At 42.7% G+C, this 17386-nt stretch overlaps 1 protein-coding gene across 3 annotated transcripts in view; it reads right to left on the bottom strand.

Moving 5' to 3' along the window:
* Positions 1–16320, bottom strand: part of pcsk5b (proprotein convertase subtilisin/kexin type 5b) — a 45241-nt gene extending 28921 nt beyond the window's left edge. For 2 of the 3 annotated variants that reach the window (XM_061277724.1, XM_061277723.1), the window contains exons 1-7: positions 15759–16314; positions 11179–11283; positions 6570–6725; positions 5470–5613; positions 4459–4535; positions 1579–1667; positions 814–986 (exon numbers count right to left, since the gene is read on the bottom strand). In XM_061277724.1, the coding sequence (XP_061133708.1) occupies positions 814–986; positions 1579–1667; positions 4459–4535; positions 5470–5613; positions 6570–6725; positions 11179–11283; positions 15759–15923 (909 nt within the window). In that variant the 5' untranslated portion in view covers positions 15924–16314. Of the gene's footprint in view, positions 1–813; positions 987–1578; positions 1668–4458; positions 4536–5469; positions 5614–6569; positions 6726–11178; positions 11284–15758 lie in introns of all 3 variants that reach the window. The other variant, XM_061277725.1, reaches the window with a different exon arrangement.
* Positions 16321–17386: the final 1066 nt, after the last annotated feature.

Raw genomic sequence — 17386 nt, forward strand, 5'->3', positions numbered from 1 at the left:
GCATTTTTCTTCCATTTTCTTTTTTCAGGTCGCTGTTTTGTTGTAGAGTGACCATTTTGCATGAGTTTTTTTTTTTTTTGCATCCAACATTTGAGACATTTTCAACTTTTTTGTTTTTGTCAACATCTTAGCTGTACTGGCGCAAGATAAAGGTGAAGAGTTGCTGCCTTTTATGGCTTTGACAATCAGACAACTGAAACTTCTGTTTGAGTCACACGTGCAGCTGCAAAGTCCAAAGGCCGTGGCCCTTGTCAGGCACGTCTCAAATGACACGACAGCTTTGTCCAGTAAAGTGTCACACTAGGCTCAAAAAGCCATGTCCGCTTAGAGTCAAGTTAACAGCAAGACATAAAGGTCTAAGACATCCAACAATGACCTTTGACACATTCTTCCAATCTCAAACTTCCACTAGCCAGCAACTTTGTCACTCGCTCACCAAATTCTCCACTAGAAGACTGTCTACAGAAAAGCGCTGTATAAAACTGATGCATTAACATTACTACATGGAAGCTTTTTTTCTCATTCCAATTTAAATCATTCCAACTGATCACTTGCTTACATGTGACGTGATCTATTTCATTCTGCCATTTACATACGCCACTTTGGTCATTTTACAGTTAGCTATTTGACACGCAGAGATCAATATAATTTCATTTGTCGATTTAACACAGTAGTTGTAATTATTTTAGCACTTTTATTAAAGCAACAGCTTGACAAAAACAACTTACATGTGGTTAAAAAATTGTTTTAATATCGGTCCACCTTTTGTCTTTTTCTATAATATTTTTTCTGTTTGGAAAAAAAGCTCCTCACCATGCGAATGCCGTTCTCAAAGGCCTGCCTGGCCAGAGCCGCTGGTCCATCCACCGTCTTGCCATCATCGTCGGGTCCCCAGCTGGCGCTGTAGATGTCAATATGTTGAGGCTGCAAGCTCAGAGACTTGGCCTCCACCATGTCCGTCACATCCCCGTCCAGCATGCGCACGCCTGAGGCACAAAAGAACACATTGCAATGGATGAAACGAGTTATCGATAAACCAGAACATTTTAGACCGTTTGTATTACGTTTTACAATTTTTGATTTTCCTTTTACCTTCTCCTACTTGGTGTAAATTATTTGATTTTATATTATATATTTTTCTTGATTGTCCATTTTACATCAAATTTGTGTGTGTGCATGCGTGCGTGTAAATATTCTGTTCATTTTTTACATTTACGTAATTTCCTCATATTTCTGAATACTATTTTTCTTTATAGCAATATTTTGTGTGTGTATCCTTATCTTTTATTTCTAGATTTGTTTGACATTTTTTTGCAAAACCTTTTCATGTTTGCACATTGCATGCTGCCAAAGCAACCTGCGACTTGCTTGAAACTTGAAAGTTAAGATTTGAGACTTACGCATGCCTGTACTACATACGACGGACTGACGCAACCTTCTAATGATAACAAAATCCTCATTTTGCTCACTCAAACCGTGATATGAAACATTCATCCTATCTCAAATTAAACTGCTGACATACTTCTGCTGAATAAACAAAATATGAGATATAAATAGACAAAAACCTGATAAGCCCACCTCCTATTCTGGCGTTGTAGGCAATTCCCACAATGCAGTGTGAGTTGTTTGCGGACGCAGCCACTTCTCCTGCACACCGCGTTCCGTGTCTGAGGAAGAGACCACATACAAGTTATTACACCATCTAACACAGCAAGTCACACGAGGGCAACTGTGTGTACGCAAATACACTACTAGAGACACTTACACACTAACATGTCAACACACACGCAGACACAAGTGCACGCACACACGCACACGCCTCCTGCAGAGAACATCTGCATCCCCCCCTGTCTATTCCCCACAGGCTTTAGGGAATAATAGACCAGGGTGCTTCAAGGGTCGGGGAAATATTGCGGAACTGTGTGTTTTTACACTACCACCTCAAAGGTCATTAAATGGAAGTTCCTTTCAGCAAAGGTCTCTTAAAGCAAAGTTCCTTAATGTGTAAATCTATGACTATGACAAACATTTTGGCAAAATGACTGTAAAGTCCATGGAACAGCAACACGGCTCAACACCACTCAATTGGTTTGCAGTGTGCTGCAACTAGTTTTCACGATTGGCTGACCATCAGCTACTAGATTTGCAGTTTGGGCATACAGTGTATCACAGTGCAAAGTATATCACAAGATCCTTAACAAAAATTACATTTCCAGCCCAGGTACCAATTGAGATCCAGTCGGCTGCCGTCAAGTAGTACCAGTCTAGTACACAAATTATGTATATTGTATTTTACAATGATACTTAACTACCTTTTTATTTTCTTACCTGTATCACGGCTCCAGATTTATTTATTTTTGACCCCAAAGTTAAAATGTTTTGGGCGCAAGCACAACCTTCAGGGGTGCACACTGAAAATCGCCTTGTAAAGTAAATGTTCAGTCACATATCCACACACACACTGACCGGAGTTACCATACTTGTTTTTAAGAAAGAAACCACTGACCCTGAAAAACACTGTCCTCCATCTTTGTGGTATTTTCTGCATGTGTGGCCTCAATATTTAAGGCTTTCCCCATGTCTGCACTGATTTTTTCCCATCTGAGCATCTGGGATGGACGACGTGACGCTGCACCCAAGCGAGGATGACGCTCGCCGAGCAGACGTCGCTTTGATCGCGCTGGGAAGCCTCGCGTTGACTCACTCGTGTCCGTGTAGGGAAAAATGAACACAAGGCCTATTCTGAATGAAGGTTTAGCAGATTTGTAACAAATTTAAATCACTCGCAGTCCCCTTGGCGGTTCTTAATGAGCCAAACTGGCTTCAGTCGTCTTCCCTCACTTCGTTTCACTTTACTAATCCATAAAATCTTCAGTCTGGCCGTCGTTCCGCTCTTTGTACTTTGCTCGTATTTTCCATTTTCCACACATCTGCGTCTCACTTGTTTCGAGGGATGAGGCTAGAGTTGAGTTGGGGCTGCAATATATTTGCAGTCAGTGGAACAACAGGCACGCTCCCTTTGCACCAGGCTACCACCACACTTTGCTGTTTCATCTTACAGTGTCTTGAGCCCATAAAAGAGATGGCGTGCGTGTGAGTGTGTGAGTGTGTGTCTGTGTGTGTGTGGGGGGGGGGGGGTCGGCACATTCGACGACCACAGTAAAAAAGGTTTTTTTTCTTGTCCATGCACATTTATCACTACAGATACATGATGCATGTCTCTAAAAACAAGTTTATGCACAGTAGAGCTTTAGACTGCTGGGTTAACTTCTCATGTTGGCCAACAAATGGCTTGCTATATACTACAGTTTTTTTGTTTTTGTTTTTTACCCACCTATGAAATTTGGAAGCGTCGGCCTAATTGCTGGCCGCATCCAATTTTAAAACCTCTGGCATCATTAAAAACATTATTTGACTGGTCTTGCACTAGGTTGGATGAAACCTGCCTTGTTATTAGCAGGAACATATAAAAGACACAGATGGACACACGTATACACACACGCATATACACACATTTACAGTAAATAGTATACACACACACTATACAGTTGTATTGCTCCACCTTGTAATCAGAGGTCAGTTATTTATTTAAAACTCAATGATCGGTGATCAATGATTGGCCCAAAAAAATCCTGATCTAGTTTTCATTACGGTAATTACTCGAGAATAACACAATCGCACTATTATACGTCCACCCAATATCGCCATTCCAAGGCTGTTTTTCCATGTCGTAATTTGTTAAATTGGGATTTCTTGTGTTCATGTATTTTTTTGTGTAAAGAGAAGTTCTCTTACCTTGCTAACAGTATCGACTGTCAACACTCGAGTCTTCCTCGGAGCTGTCACCTTTTCTTGGTGTGGGACGAAGCCCTCTGGCATGACGTCACAAAAACGAAGAAGAAAAAAAAAAAAAAACGGATATGTGCCGAGTGTCTCTGAAGATGAGTGTTGTGATGTGGCCAAAAAGACTTTCTTTTTTGGGGGGAGAAAAACTTTTTGCTGTGTGGGGAACTAACTTACACTTAACATGACATCAAGTAAAGACATTAACTGCCATTTTCTTGCTCTTCGTCCCAACCAGTTATGGGTGAAAATCAAATCCACCCACGAGCCGTCATGATTCTTAGTGAGCAGTGACAATTATGTTATAATATATGGATTTGATAATTGAAACAGTTCATATCATATTGAAATGAAAATACGCCTCTCTCAAAACCCCTGGATACCGCTAAACGTCTTCAATGCTGCAGCTTTTTGTAATTTTGCGTGTACTCGAAAAATACTCCTTTTTGATTTTGGATGTTTTTTTTGCAAAACAATGTATGTTATTCTCGAGAAATTATGGTATTTATCTAGGCACCACTAGATTAGTAATACACAAGTGGAATTATGTGAGTAGAATATAGAATACATATTGATTTCAAATTGGGATAGATTTTTTTTTTTCCCTTTTCTTACTTGTTCTCGTTGGTTGCGTCATAGCGTGGCATAGGATCCAGGTCATTGCCGTTCACGTCAAAGCTGGCTTGGTGGTCCTGGAGAAGGACATACAGTGGTAAGAATGAGCAGGAGGAAAAGAAAAACAGGAATGAGAAGGAATAGGAGAAGAAGGAGAGCAGGAATGAAAATAAAAAAGAAGAGATGAGATATAACTGTGCCTCCCTTTGACAATCATTTGCATGTGTGCTGTCGGAAAAAAAAGATGTGCTTACGTCAGCATCAAACCAAAGCTCAACCTTTTGCATCAACAGATGAAGCAAAGAGAGAGTGTGAGTCATTTTAGCCTCACCTCCAGCCTCAGGCTTACAACTTCCAATCCATTGTTAGGATGTGAGTGTACTAGACAAACCTCAACATGCACGTACAACTTAATTGCAGACGCACACGAGGAGGCACATGCCACATAGTACCTGCACACCCACAAGTATGAGGAATGCAATGTAAACTGGCACTCACTGTAATTCATTCATTCATTCATTCATCTTACGAACCGCTCATCCTCACGAGGGTCGGAGGGGTTCCTATACCAGTAGGCGGGGGACACCCTGAACTGCTCGCCAGGCAATCACAGGGCACACAGACCATTCACACTCATGCCTGTGGAAAATTTGGAGTGTTCAATCGGCCCACCATGCCTGTTTTTGGAATGTGAGAGGAAACCGGAGTACCAGGAGGAAACCTGCGCAGGTATGGAGAGAACATGGCCGGAGCCGGAATCAAACCCTGCACCTCTGAACTGTGAGGCGGGCGTGCTCACAAAATAAAGGAAACTTCAAACTGAGAGGCAGAGTATAAAAAAAATTGACAACTCATAACTTGGAAACTCATATGTTTGCATATCAGTATATTTATTCTTCTGAAATGGATGACGCAAAAGGAGTGAAGCACACTTGCTCACTTTCTGTAAGCACTTACACACACAAAAAGACACACACTCACACGCACACAATGGCACACATACACACTCACGTAGTTCTGAGCGAGGTCCGGGTGGTTGCGCTCGATGCCGTCGTCCAGGATGGTCACAACCACGCCTTTCCCCGTATAACCCCGCTTCCACGCTCCCATGATGTTCATGTCCGACTGACAGTTGTGAACATCATCACTGCAGTGCTGTCGCGGCCAAAAACACATCAAAGATTATTCCCTGCTCATGTCTGTAATCCAAGAGAAACGATTAATGTGCTGAACCGGGCAGTGTATTTGCAAGACCCCGCCGTTGTGAAAGCACCCTGAATGTACCAGGTTGTGTGTGAAGCAAGCCCGTGATTCAAAGATAAAACAATTATAGTGAAGCGATATGTATTTTTGTTTTAAATGTATGCACAGACGCAATGCAATGAAGGTATGGATTTAAAAGAAAGATAAATGCAAGAAATTCCACAAGGTCATTGAATTTTAAATTTGTGTATTTTGTAGTTTTTTAGTGACACATAGTGAAAGAAAACATCATTTTGAATGACCCTCAAACATAAACCACCCCCTTCAAAATCAGCATCAAAATGTGTATGAAACTTTTCCTACCGCCGCACAACTCAATTCAGAGAGTTCCGTTCGAAAGCCAGAAAATATTACAACTGGTGGTCAAAGTATTCGCACTTATCTACACGACATTAACCATTGACAGAGCTGACACTACGACCAGCAGAGAAAGAGTAATGATCAGAAGGGGTGCGCAAACAACTTGCGATAAGCCGCTCTAATATCTGTTTAAAGAAGAAAAAACTACAGCATAGTGCTTTCATGTATTCTGAATAATTGTCTGCTTTTTATCTATTTTATTCAATTTTTTCTTCTAATATTTTTGCATGTTTATTTATTTTTTTCTGTTTTAGTGGGGCCTAGGAGGAGGTCCACCACCACCATCCTGGAACGGATGGTGTTCCACTGTCGTCATACTTTGGCTTTACTTGTCTTTCATTCACAAAAAAAAACAAATAAATCCCTCAGCTCCTCCGACCCGGCACTAATCAGAGACAGAGAAATGACCTCGGATGAACTTTGACCTACAAACTAGCTTGACGGCTGACAAAGGGAAAAAAGACATTTGGTTGGCGTGGCGTACTCACAATGTACCACATACTGCTCCATTTGGCATCATTGTAGAAGATGTTGCTGAGGAAGGCTGGGATGCTGTGGGTGTGGCTCGACAGAGAAAGGGGCGGAGCCTGCTTGTAATCCCTCTTGATCCTCCTCTTCACCACCTGCTGCTGGATCCACTCCACCTGAAACATTCCATTTGGACAACATCATTGAATAGAACTCAGTTGGAGAAATTAATCTGTTTGGGTCTCTAAAATATCACTCAAGGCTAGTTTCACTGACGGCAACAGACATTCATTATTTCCGATGGGAAAACTTGATCAAAAATAGAAACCCGTCATAACAACAGACACGGAAAGAAACCTTGGTCTTTCTTTCTTTCTTTCTTTCTTTCTTTCTTTCTTTCTTTCTTTCTTTCTTTCTTTCTTTCTTTCTTTCTTTCTTTCTTTCTTTCTTTCTTTCTTTCCTTCTTAATTTTTTCTACATCTCTATTCTCACTCTGGAACAATGCCACATCTAACGATGAAGCTGACAAAACTTTAGACAACAAAGAGAATAATTTCCAGGCAGCACAAGCAATTTTCTTCTTGCCAAGCAATGTCCACGTGCGGGAACGTTTTTCAACGCGTCAATATGACTTGAGAGCGAGACTGACATAATTACTGCGGCGTGATTATCCGCTTTCATGCGCAGAAACAATTTGCCGGCTCCTCTGGAGGGTTGGGAGGTGGCGAGATGAGATAAAGCTGGGAAAAGAGGAGGGTTGAGGAGGATGACTCCCTGGAGAGTCCAAGGGAAGAAGTGAAAAGTCTCCATTGGAGTGAAAACAAAATAGCTGGAGAAAGAGAATTGATTTCATAAATAATGGCGACTGAACAATAACTCGATTGGGTATCTCTTTAGAGTGTTCAGGTTTCCTCTATGTGGGGTAAAGATGGAGACGAAGCCACCTGGGAGACAACACGAGTTAAATAACGACTCATTTTAGCCTAATGCTGCTTCACTACATCACTGCATCGGCTTGAAAACCACAATGGTGTTCATTGAAATCCGCTTGTCTATTAAAACCACTGGTGTATGATTGCAATTTGCATACATTAGCATTTCAATTCCATGCGTGCCATAAATCTGCTTTTTAGCGCAGTGAAGTCAGCTGCGACTTCCACAAAGTGACTCGACAGCCCCTCAAGTCGATAGCCAGTAGTTTTCATTTGAGCGAATACTGTCGTGTTTGTTTACTTTGCAGTGCCTCCTGAGACTTGGCAAAGACACGTTAACTTGTATACACACACAACAACAATTTGTTTTGGGCTAGAAGTCCTTTGAAGCCAGAGATCAGCTACCCAGTGCCGTTACAAAGGGTGGCAAGATAACGCATGATTGACTGACATCCCTCGGTCATACTTTCCCTCTCTACAATCTCTGTTATGTTTTGGTACAAGGTAGGGTCAGAAATCCGCCATCAACTGGTCAGAAACTGGTCACGTGTTGCTCTCATCATAGATAAACAGATTTATAGTGGACAAGACTAGAGCAGACAACCCCTTCCTCTAATTAGTTAAATCGAGGTTCCACCGTATTTTGCTGTCAGGTCATAAAAACAAGCACGGCAAAAAGTGTGTTCTTGAAAACTGCAGATTCCCTAATTTAGAATGATCAATCCCTATCAATAAGACTTACTCGGGTTGCTCACTTGCATTGCTGCTCTCTGAGCACTTTTAGATCCAAGCAAAGTTGAATCCATTTTCGGGGTGACCTGTCGCAGACAAAAAAAAATCTTCTGCTGTTTCCCTAAAGTATAGGGATGGCGATGACACGCTTCGTTCCCCCCCGATAAGAGTCGGCACGTCCAGCACTTTGGATACGCCGCGTTACCCAATCCATACTCAAAGGCAAAGAAAATAGCATGCTTCGCTTCTACCCGGGTATCAGCACCTCTTTGATGGCTCGCCAGAATGCGAGCCACGGGCTTTGGACACACTCCATTTTGTTTTAGTTTTAGTCCAGCTATGACTTTGTGCTGGGCCAGCTCACATTCCCTCCAATTTTCTCATCTTTAATTTGTTTGGAAGCTTGTCTGTGTAGTCTCAAAGGACCCTCTCACAAACACACACACACACAGTACCACAATCTACCGCTCTGACTATACAATTGCAGGTGGTTCGCCTGGGTCAATAACCAGGGGGGAAAGTGGGGAAGAGTTCACTTGAGTAGAGCAAATAAGGATAAAATGGAGTTTTGATTATTTTAGCCACTACAATCTTTCGGTTGCCTGTCATTCGTCTGCTCATGATTCCTAAGGAGTAATCTTTTCGCATTTGATCATTGCATTTAGTTTGATTAAAAATGTATTCAAAGTAGTTTGCATTCGGTGCTTGCGTTAAAACGGAAGGGGGCGGTGGGGATTCAAGTGCAGACCACGTAGTGCGGTGAGACATGGCTTTCTGTCTCATCGAGTCAAACCCTGTGAGACGCATTTGTCCTCCAGCAACAAACAAACACCGAATGGATTTTTATTTTACCCTCCACAAACCTGAATGTGCATTGGAGGCTAAAATGGGGGTAGTGCCACCAAGATGTAATGACCCCAACAAAAATTCATCTAATGATACATTGTAACTTCAAGAAATGTGATTAAACAAACCAAAATGTAATGTATGTAATATATGTATGGATCCAGAACTGTTTATTGTAATGAATGTGAATTGCTCCTGCTTGTTGAAAAAAAAATGCATTCACAAAAAACAAAATCTAGATTGGAATTTGATCATCTTTTGTAGCTCTTGAATACATGCTGTGTAAAACAAAAGGCAGTGCAGACATTTCAAATTCCTATGGGTTCTTTGTCCCAGTTCTCCTCTATAGGGTGCTGCTATTTACACTTGCCGGAAGGAAGGGCTTTAACTTGTTTTGTCAAATGCACAAGTTAGTTTCGCTTGCGCATTGGACAGTCGACCTGTAGCCACGACAAGGAAAACAAATGGAGTGTGCGAGGTCAACTTCAGTTTACGTATTTTGTATTGGGACCATTTCAAATAACATGGGGGGGGGGGGGGTTAATAGCCTACTGCATGTCATATTGTGTTATTTATCCCAACCATAAATTCCTCAGTGTCAATAAACAAAGGTAACAATCTCCACAAATCGCATAAAAAAATGCTCTTTGACCCGACAGCGGCAGGTAACGTCGGCAGTAGGCCCGTGTCATAAAGTGTCACGTTGTCAAAGTAACCGGGGAACACCGCTTTATATGTGCTGAAACAAGTTGATGGCGGCGCTACGCCCCATCTGACTCATTCACACACACCGAGTGACAGCGCGGCAGACTAGCCCTCGCCCTGATCCTGCAGATTAGCCAGACATCACCCGGCTAACCCCTCGGCACGCCACCTTCCCTTTATTTGGATTACTCCAGCCCTCGCAGCCACCACCTTGCCCCAATGAAAATGAACAGAATGGCTGGAAACGCATGCGCTTTTGATCACTAAGCTGTTATTCGTCTCGCCAATTACGGCAACCACTTTCTTCAACAACTTGAAATCAGCCATTATCTCAAGAAATTCATGGTAATGTGTCGTTGTGAAATGCTGAACATGGGCACGATTAAGACATTCAAGGTAATACTTGGAAATCCTAGGTAATACTTTGAGCATTTCCCATGCCAATTATTAAAGATTATTTGGTGTAGTGGAAATAAATAGAACTATTTGAGATAGGGAAGTCAGAAAAGTGCAAATAAATGAAGAATTGTTTCTACATATCTATTCTCCAATAAATAATCCACAGAAGCTAAATAAAATAATAGCCACACTCATGACGATAGCATTTCTGGATACAGAGGACGTTGGGACGAAAATAAAAAGTTGAGCGGTCTCCTGAAACACTTTTAGGTGGTCACTGTGCATTTCAATGAAGTCAATAGTGGACTCTCTGGTTAATCAGCCTTGTAGAATGCATTGTCGTTGACAAAGGCGCTGGGCACGGCAGCAGTACGCCATTCGGGCTCCGCCAATAATGAAGTCATGGCCTGCCGCATGACCCGCTGCAGCACACTCTGAGGGTTTATCTCAATTGAAACTTTTAAAGGATTCATGGAGGTGGTGATGAACTCAAGTCACATGGCTTCTCTTGAGTCACTCTTAAACTCACCAACTTTAGGACTTGGGACTTGCTTTGTTGAGATGTTTAAAAGACCTGAACATCTTTTTTCCCCCAAATAGTTTTATTTATAATTGCTTTTTTTTTTTTTAATAATATTTGGGGGGTGTTGGTAGTTCTGTATTTTTTCCAAAACCATCTATTTTCCAACTATTGTATTTTTGTCTACATTTTGTTATTAAAATGTCAACCCTACATAACTCACTTTCGAGGTCAATATTATTGATACAGCTAACTTACAAATGTGTGTGCAATCTTTGCAAGAGACAGACATTGTAATAGATTAATTGATTGGCAATTATTCAACTCTTCAGACCGAATGGAAGCCATCACTTGACAGTCCCCAAGTCGAAAGTAGCCATGGAAAGATCAAGTAAGCTACAGCAAACGCGCCACGGCAAAACCCTCATCTGCATCAACACCACACAGATGTGGAAAAGGCCAGTGAGCGCCTTCGGAGAGAGACGACGTGCTTACCTTGGGCTCCATTGAGATGAAACTGTGGCGACCGCGACTTGACAAAGTGGACCTCTTAATGGTCCGACTGTGGAAGAAGTGGTAGTGGTCTTTCAAGTCCCCAATCTGTAAAAGCAGAAAATAACGCTTAAAATAAAAAAAATACTGTTTTAGAGAAATGCTGAGATCAGCACGAACAAGTCCTGCAATACCAACATGGACACGTGTGCGCACAGATGCACACTGTTGTGTACTTTTGGTAACACACACACACACTATGATATTTACTGTGCAACCAATCCGTACCTTCAACCCTGTACCTATTTAAAATATCATCTTGAGCCTTTTACTAAACAGACTCTTGCTTAGACAATGTTTTAGCTCATCACTAATAATACTCAGTGAGAGCAAGTAGGAGGTCATGAAGAGAAGGCCAGCTGCTCCAAAGGCGATTAGTTTTAATAATTGATAAAGACCATACAATCCCTCACATGATCAGAACGTCATGGCTGCCAAGTGTCCCCTGGTGTGTCACTAATCTATGGCCAACCCCACACAGTCCATTTGAGCAGCTTTCGGGTCATGCTACACATGAGTTTTTCAATCAAATAGGCGCCGAAACAAACCTTGGAATTACTAATGTTGTCGTAATTTGCGTTCAAGGAACTCGTGGATCCCAAACTAAAAAAGTCTTATTCAAATTCTCTAAGAATAGTTTCAAGTTGAAGCTGTTTGGGGCAGTATATCTCTCCAGTGTTTTTGCACTGAGCCAACGAGGCAAAGCCTGACTTTTTGCTTACTTGGAACCGTGTCGCAACTATCACCGCTGTGAAGTCAATCACGTGTTGTCGTGCTGATACTGGATTATGCGCCACTCTGATCATCATCCCATAATTGCAAAAAAGAAAAAAAAAAGATCCCTCGTTTTTGTCTTACCTCCTGCTGGGTGTATTTAGATGAGCAACAAGTTGGGGATTTGCCTGAACTGGTGCACTGATGCTTTGAACACGCTGCCTTTACATGCCACTGCGTGTGGATTTTAAAAAAAAAACTCACCGCTACATTGTCTATATCGCGTGCATACGACATGGGCGTGAAAAACAGTCATTTGAGTGAATAATGGATGGTAAATCTTATTTTAAAACGTTGACTCTCACTGATAGTTACCGACTCCTATGCCCTCACTCACTGGATGGATGATTGATCGGGGCTGCCCCCCGAGCAAAGCATGTTCTGAAGGAACTTTCAGAGGTCCTTTCATCTGGAATGCTCGCAATATTATCCTAACAGTAACAAAGTAATGGAAAACAGGCATGACAAAACACCAAATCGAATCGTTAAAAAGGTTTGGAACAACAGCTAGCGTGGTTTAGTTGTCTGTGAACCCTCAATCCACCATTCTCCAAAAAACCCCAACCTACCCTCCAGGCACTTTAAGAGACATTTGTGCCTGTGACCTTGTCAGCTGATTCAGACTGAGCCACTGTCTTAGTCTGGGAAGGGGGTTCCACGCTTAAGAGGATTACCCAGAATTCCCCAACAAGGTGCTCACTCTCTAGATGCCAACTCCTTTCATCCATCATCCATCCGTCCATGCATCTAGCCGTCATCCCTTATTCTTTAGCCGCCAGATTGTTGTGTGCTGCCTCCCTTACAGTCCTGTCATGGAGGCCATATTGTCCTTCTGTCACCATTTCCCATCCAGACCATACGAGCAAGCACCACCTTGCTTCCCGACACAACTTCAAGGACTATTCATCGAGACTTCAGTTAACTGTAGTGACTACCGAGTGATAAATCTTACAGCCCAATGAGCAATTCCCGCATCTACTGCAGCTTTTTCATACTGCCTCCAAAGGCAGAATATTTGCAAGATGACTACTTCCCCCGTTCTGTGTTAGGGCTGTTTCTACAGAACAGTGACATGGACAATGGGTGGAGGATTACAGTTTTCACAGATTACGTTTGACTCAATTTTTTTTTTTTTAGAACAATTTTGGGCTTTTTTCTGGACAAAACAAAACTTTTTAATGCACTATAACATTATAGAGATTGGTAGATACATGGCTGATACACATCTCTCCCAAAACTACTTGTAGGACAATATGACGTACTATGATCCTCATTAGATGATTCTTTATTACACTTGAAAAAATATGATTATTTTGAAAAACTTCTTAAATACTTGTACATTTTTATTGTAAAAAAAAAAAAGAGTTGTGTTTAAACATAAAAAAAATTAATTCATGTAAGATTACAGATTATCCTTTCAAAAAATCTTTAAAAAACTTTATAGAAAACATTACAAATGTGTTTATCTTGAAATTAAAAAAAAATTACCTTGGGAAAACTGTAAATGTAGTCTTGTATGTAAAAAAAACCCTAACAATTGTCATGGGATATTTCTTTTCTTGACAGCATTTACTGTCGTTCCTCTGTAACCTGTCAATTCTTTTTTACACTTTTTGTGGCAGGGCCTCTTAATGCTACATTCCAAACTGCTGGCAAGAAGAAAGTTCCCCACTTGAACGTCACCCCCCCCACAGAAAGCATGGCTGACAACCTTGATTGATTCGTCTAAAGTTGTTATCCATTAGTAGCGCCCCCAACAGTGGAGGATTCCATGCGGATGGGAGTCAACTTAGAGTTAGAGCCCTTAGAGCACCCCCACCCCCACAGAGTCCCACACCAGGAAGTGAAGTAAAATGCTCATCTAAGAGGCGTCAACGTCCTATGAACACACCTTATTGACATGGAAATGAGGGTGAATGGATTGGGGGGGTGGCGCTACACTCCACAGGGGAATTTCTATGGTGTGTTGGTATAGAAAAGGAACGAGGGTATGGGTGAGTAAGTGGCGGTGGGGGCTCCACACGTTTTAGTTCCCATCAAAGAGAGAGGATAAACGAGGCCATTAAGGCTCTTCTCTCTGGGGAGTGGAGTGGCTGGGCGGGGATTGAGGAAGAGCGGAGGGAGGCAATGAGTGGGGGTTCAATAGCTGTTGACTAGGCTACCCCACAACAACCTGTCAGAATGCCCCGCACCCCCGTGCCGGCAAGTGCGGGCTTGAACTATATTTTGGTGTGAGGAGTACGTGTGAGGTCCACGCTGGAGGGGCATGTATCCTTTTCCCCACCCCCAACGAAAGGCTCTTTAACTGTGTCCAAACACGTCCCCCCACCCCACCCCAACTCAACACCGCCTCCACTGTCGATGCCAGGCTCTTGTTTATGGATGTATGCCTCATTGTGGTCTTTACTTACAATAGTCGACATAGAGGAGGGAGTCCACTGCAGGACTCTTTCTAAATTAACCTTGAAAAGTGTGAACGTGACCATCTCTTTGGTAATGATGACCCACTTGGGAATGAGAGCAAACTCTGCATTTGAGGCCAGCTCAAACAGGGTGAAAGAATTCACATTTGAGACTTTTTAGCCCACATTTTAAAGCCAATTGAAGAAACTAACAGTCTGCATGTCGCAAAAGCTCACAAAATTGAGGCTGGGAAACAAATTCACCGAAGCTATCATTTGTTATCGGTCGGTTGCATCACTTGGATGTTGAAGAGATTGAAGCGAAATGAAAAGCACTGCACAGCTGTAAACATCCAATATAAAATAGTTTCCTGTATAAAGAAGAAAATTGAGATGTCATCTGTGGGAAAAACAGATGTGCAGTCAACACCCGGTTTGTCCTTGTCTAAAACCAAACTATGAAGGAGGCTCAAACTTTGGATTATTTCCTTTTCCGTGACGGAACTCAATTTTACTCTCATTTTATTTTATTCATCATTTGATTATCCACCGTGCATGTACTCATCATACATCAAATATGGCAGCGCCCTGTCAGTGCATTTCAGAGGTTCTCTTGGAGGAGAAATTAGTTCATCTTTGGCAAGATTACGCCTGCCTGTAACAATGTCAAGTCTCCAGAATGTAATGACAAGCACAAAATGTGCTCTGAACATGCATTGCATCACTCCAACTTTTTCGGGAACTCGGAGTGTTGCTCAAATTTACCGCTTGATTACTCAGAGTGCACCAAAAATGGAATGCACCAAAAACACCCACACTTAGACTAATGCACAGGTGTCAGAGTGAATAACCAAATGCGTCCGGGGTTAGTTTATGACGCCCATTGCTCAATTGCCTTATGTTGTTCTTCTTTTTCATCATCTGTTGTGAGTGACTCAGCAGCGCCTCTGCAGGTCACAGCCAGCTAGTGGACCCATAAAGCCTCAAATTGGCAACTGAAATGGAATATTCTGCTCTCTGTTTCAAACACTGATACGTGTGCGATATCCAACGTTTAGGAATATAATGTTTGTTTTAAATGTATTTGTTTTCCTTTGATGTGATTCGTGAAGTTTTGGCCAATATGAGCATCTGTCTTCACTAGTTTGTGAAAAGGGCCAAGCACTTGAGAATTCTGCCGGCCCGAGGCTGAAGCACCTGTTGTGCGGTCCGGCTCAGTCCTGCCGTGGCTTTCCTTGTCGAAACGCGGACTTTCAATAACATTGGAAATAGTTTCGGCTCGGCTTAATGTCGGCGACACTTGCACAACTTGCTACGACAGAAGAAATGAAGAGGAATGTCGCCTACCTGTCCCATGTTCCTGTAACCATACTTCTCCGCTATCCGCTCCGCCACCGCGGCCCCGCCGGCTATCCTGACCGCCCAGTGGTTGGTGTAAATCCGAGCGTGGCACGGCGGCGGCGGCGTGAAGAAGCCGAGGCTGACCGCCAGGACGCACAGCAGGCGGACCATCTTCCCCCCGCTAACTTTTCTTTTCTTCTCCTCCTCAGCCTCCTCTTCTTTTTCACCCCCCCCCCGCCCCCCCAAAATCAGCTAACTTCGGTCGAGCACGGATCTCATGGACGCCCGAAGCTGGAGAACGAGTGAGGAGGACCGAGGAAGGGACGGAGGGTAGTGATGGTAGTGGGAAGTTCCCCTTTCACCTCAAAGCTCTAATAATGTCCACATGGGAGAGTTGGAAGTTCACGGAGGCTCCTCCGAAGCGGTTGGCCAAGCGAGCACTCCAAGGAGAAAAGTGTCCACACTACGACTCCTCACTCACGTAACGACTCACTAGCTGGAGCAGCCTGGTCGGCGGAACACCAGACTGGAGAGGACAGTCCAAGCCAACTGGGGGGGGTGGAGATGCGTGTGTATGTGGGGAGGGGGGTATCCCTACCATGGCGACGCTGGGTCTTAAAGAGAGTTGGGTTAAAGAAAGAAAGACGCTTGCGGGATTGGGAGTCATCCGTCACCCTGGACACTTGTATTGGAAGGTCTTTAGCATTAATAATAATAATTTTAAAAAGTCACCTAAGTACTCTGTACTTGAGAAGCATATGCCAGGGTAAATTCATAGGGATTATGCATAACTGCCCCCATTAGTTTAAAAAAAAGGGCTTATCCCGGACATGCCCATTTGGAATGACTACCTATCAATATAATGGTACAGTGCACATGGAGGAGGAAGTCAAAACAGTGAGTTACTGATCCGTACTGACTGACTGCCACAGTCTGCGCGAAAGGTAGCAGGGTGAACCACTACACCACCAGTGCGTAATGTAGTACTGCTGGGATTGTCAACAGGTGGTCCGCGGCCCTCTAGTGGTCCGTGGCGGTATTGCATATAGCCAGTGAAATTAGAAATGGAAAATTGTAACATTTTTAAAAAATGAAATTTATTTATTATTTAGACTTGATTTATTTTCCAGCTAATTTTGTGAATCCCGTTCGAATTATGTCAAATGTAGCAGAGATTCCCATAGACATACATATGCAAATAAGTAGCCTGTATAAGTATATCCTCCTTCAATGCAAAATAAAATAATATGCCACCAAAGCAGTGGTCCCCGAGTTGCTTCTTGGTTATAATGGTGGTCCCTTGGACAAAACCAGTTGAAAATCTCTGCAGAACTGCATTGAAAAGAAAGAAACAGGGCCACCTGCTGGATAAGGTTGGGTACTACAGGTCAAAAAGCCAATCCGTGCAGTCAGCCAGTTTTAGCCAGCAATTCACCCACCAGCCGTTAGAATGTTGGTTTAGTAGTTAGTATGACACTGAGTCCAAAAGGACAGTCAGTCGGTTAGGAGGTCGAGTCGTGAGAGCATCTCTAGTGATTGGGCATGACTCCTTCTTGTGACTGACGTCTAATTATCAGCCCTAAGATAAATTACTTAAGTCATTTTTTTCCCCATAAGCATCTTTAATTTTTCCT

Source organism: Syngnathus typhle, linkage group LG5, assembly GCF_033458585.1.
Source record: "Syngnathus typhle isolate RoL2023-S1 ecotype Sweden linkage group LG5, RoL_Styp_1.0, whole genome shotgun sequence".
Taxonomy (NCBI): domain Eukaryota; kingdom Metazoa; phylum Chordata; class Actinopteri; order Syngnathiformes; family Syngnathidae; genus Syngnathus; species Syngnathus typhle.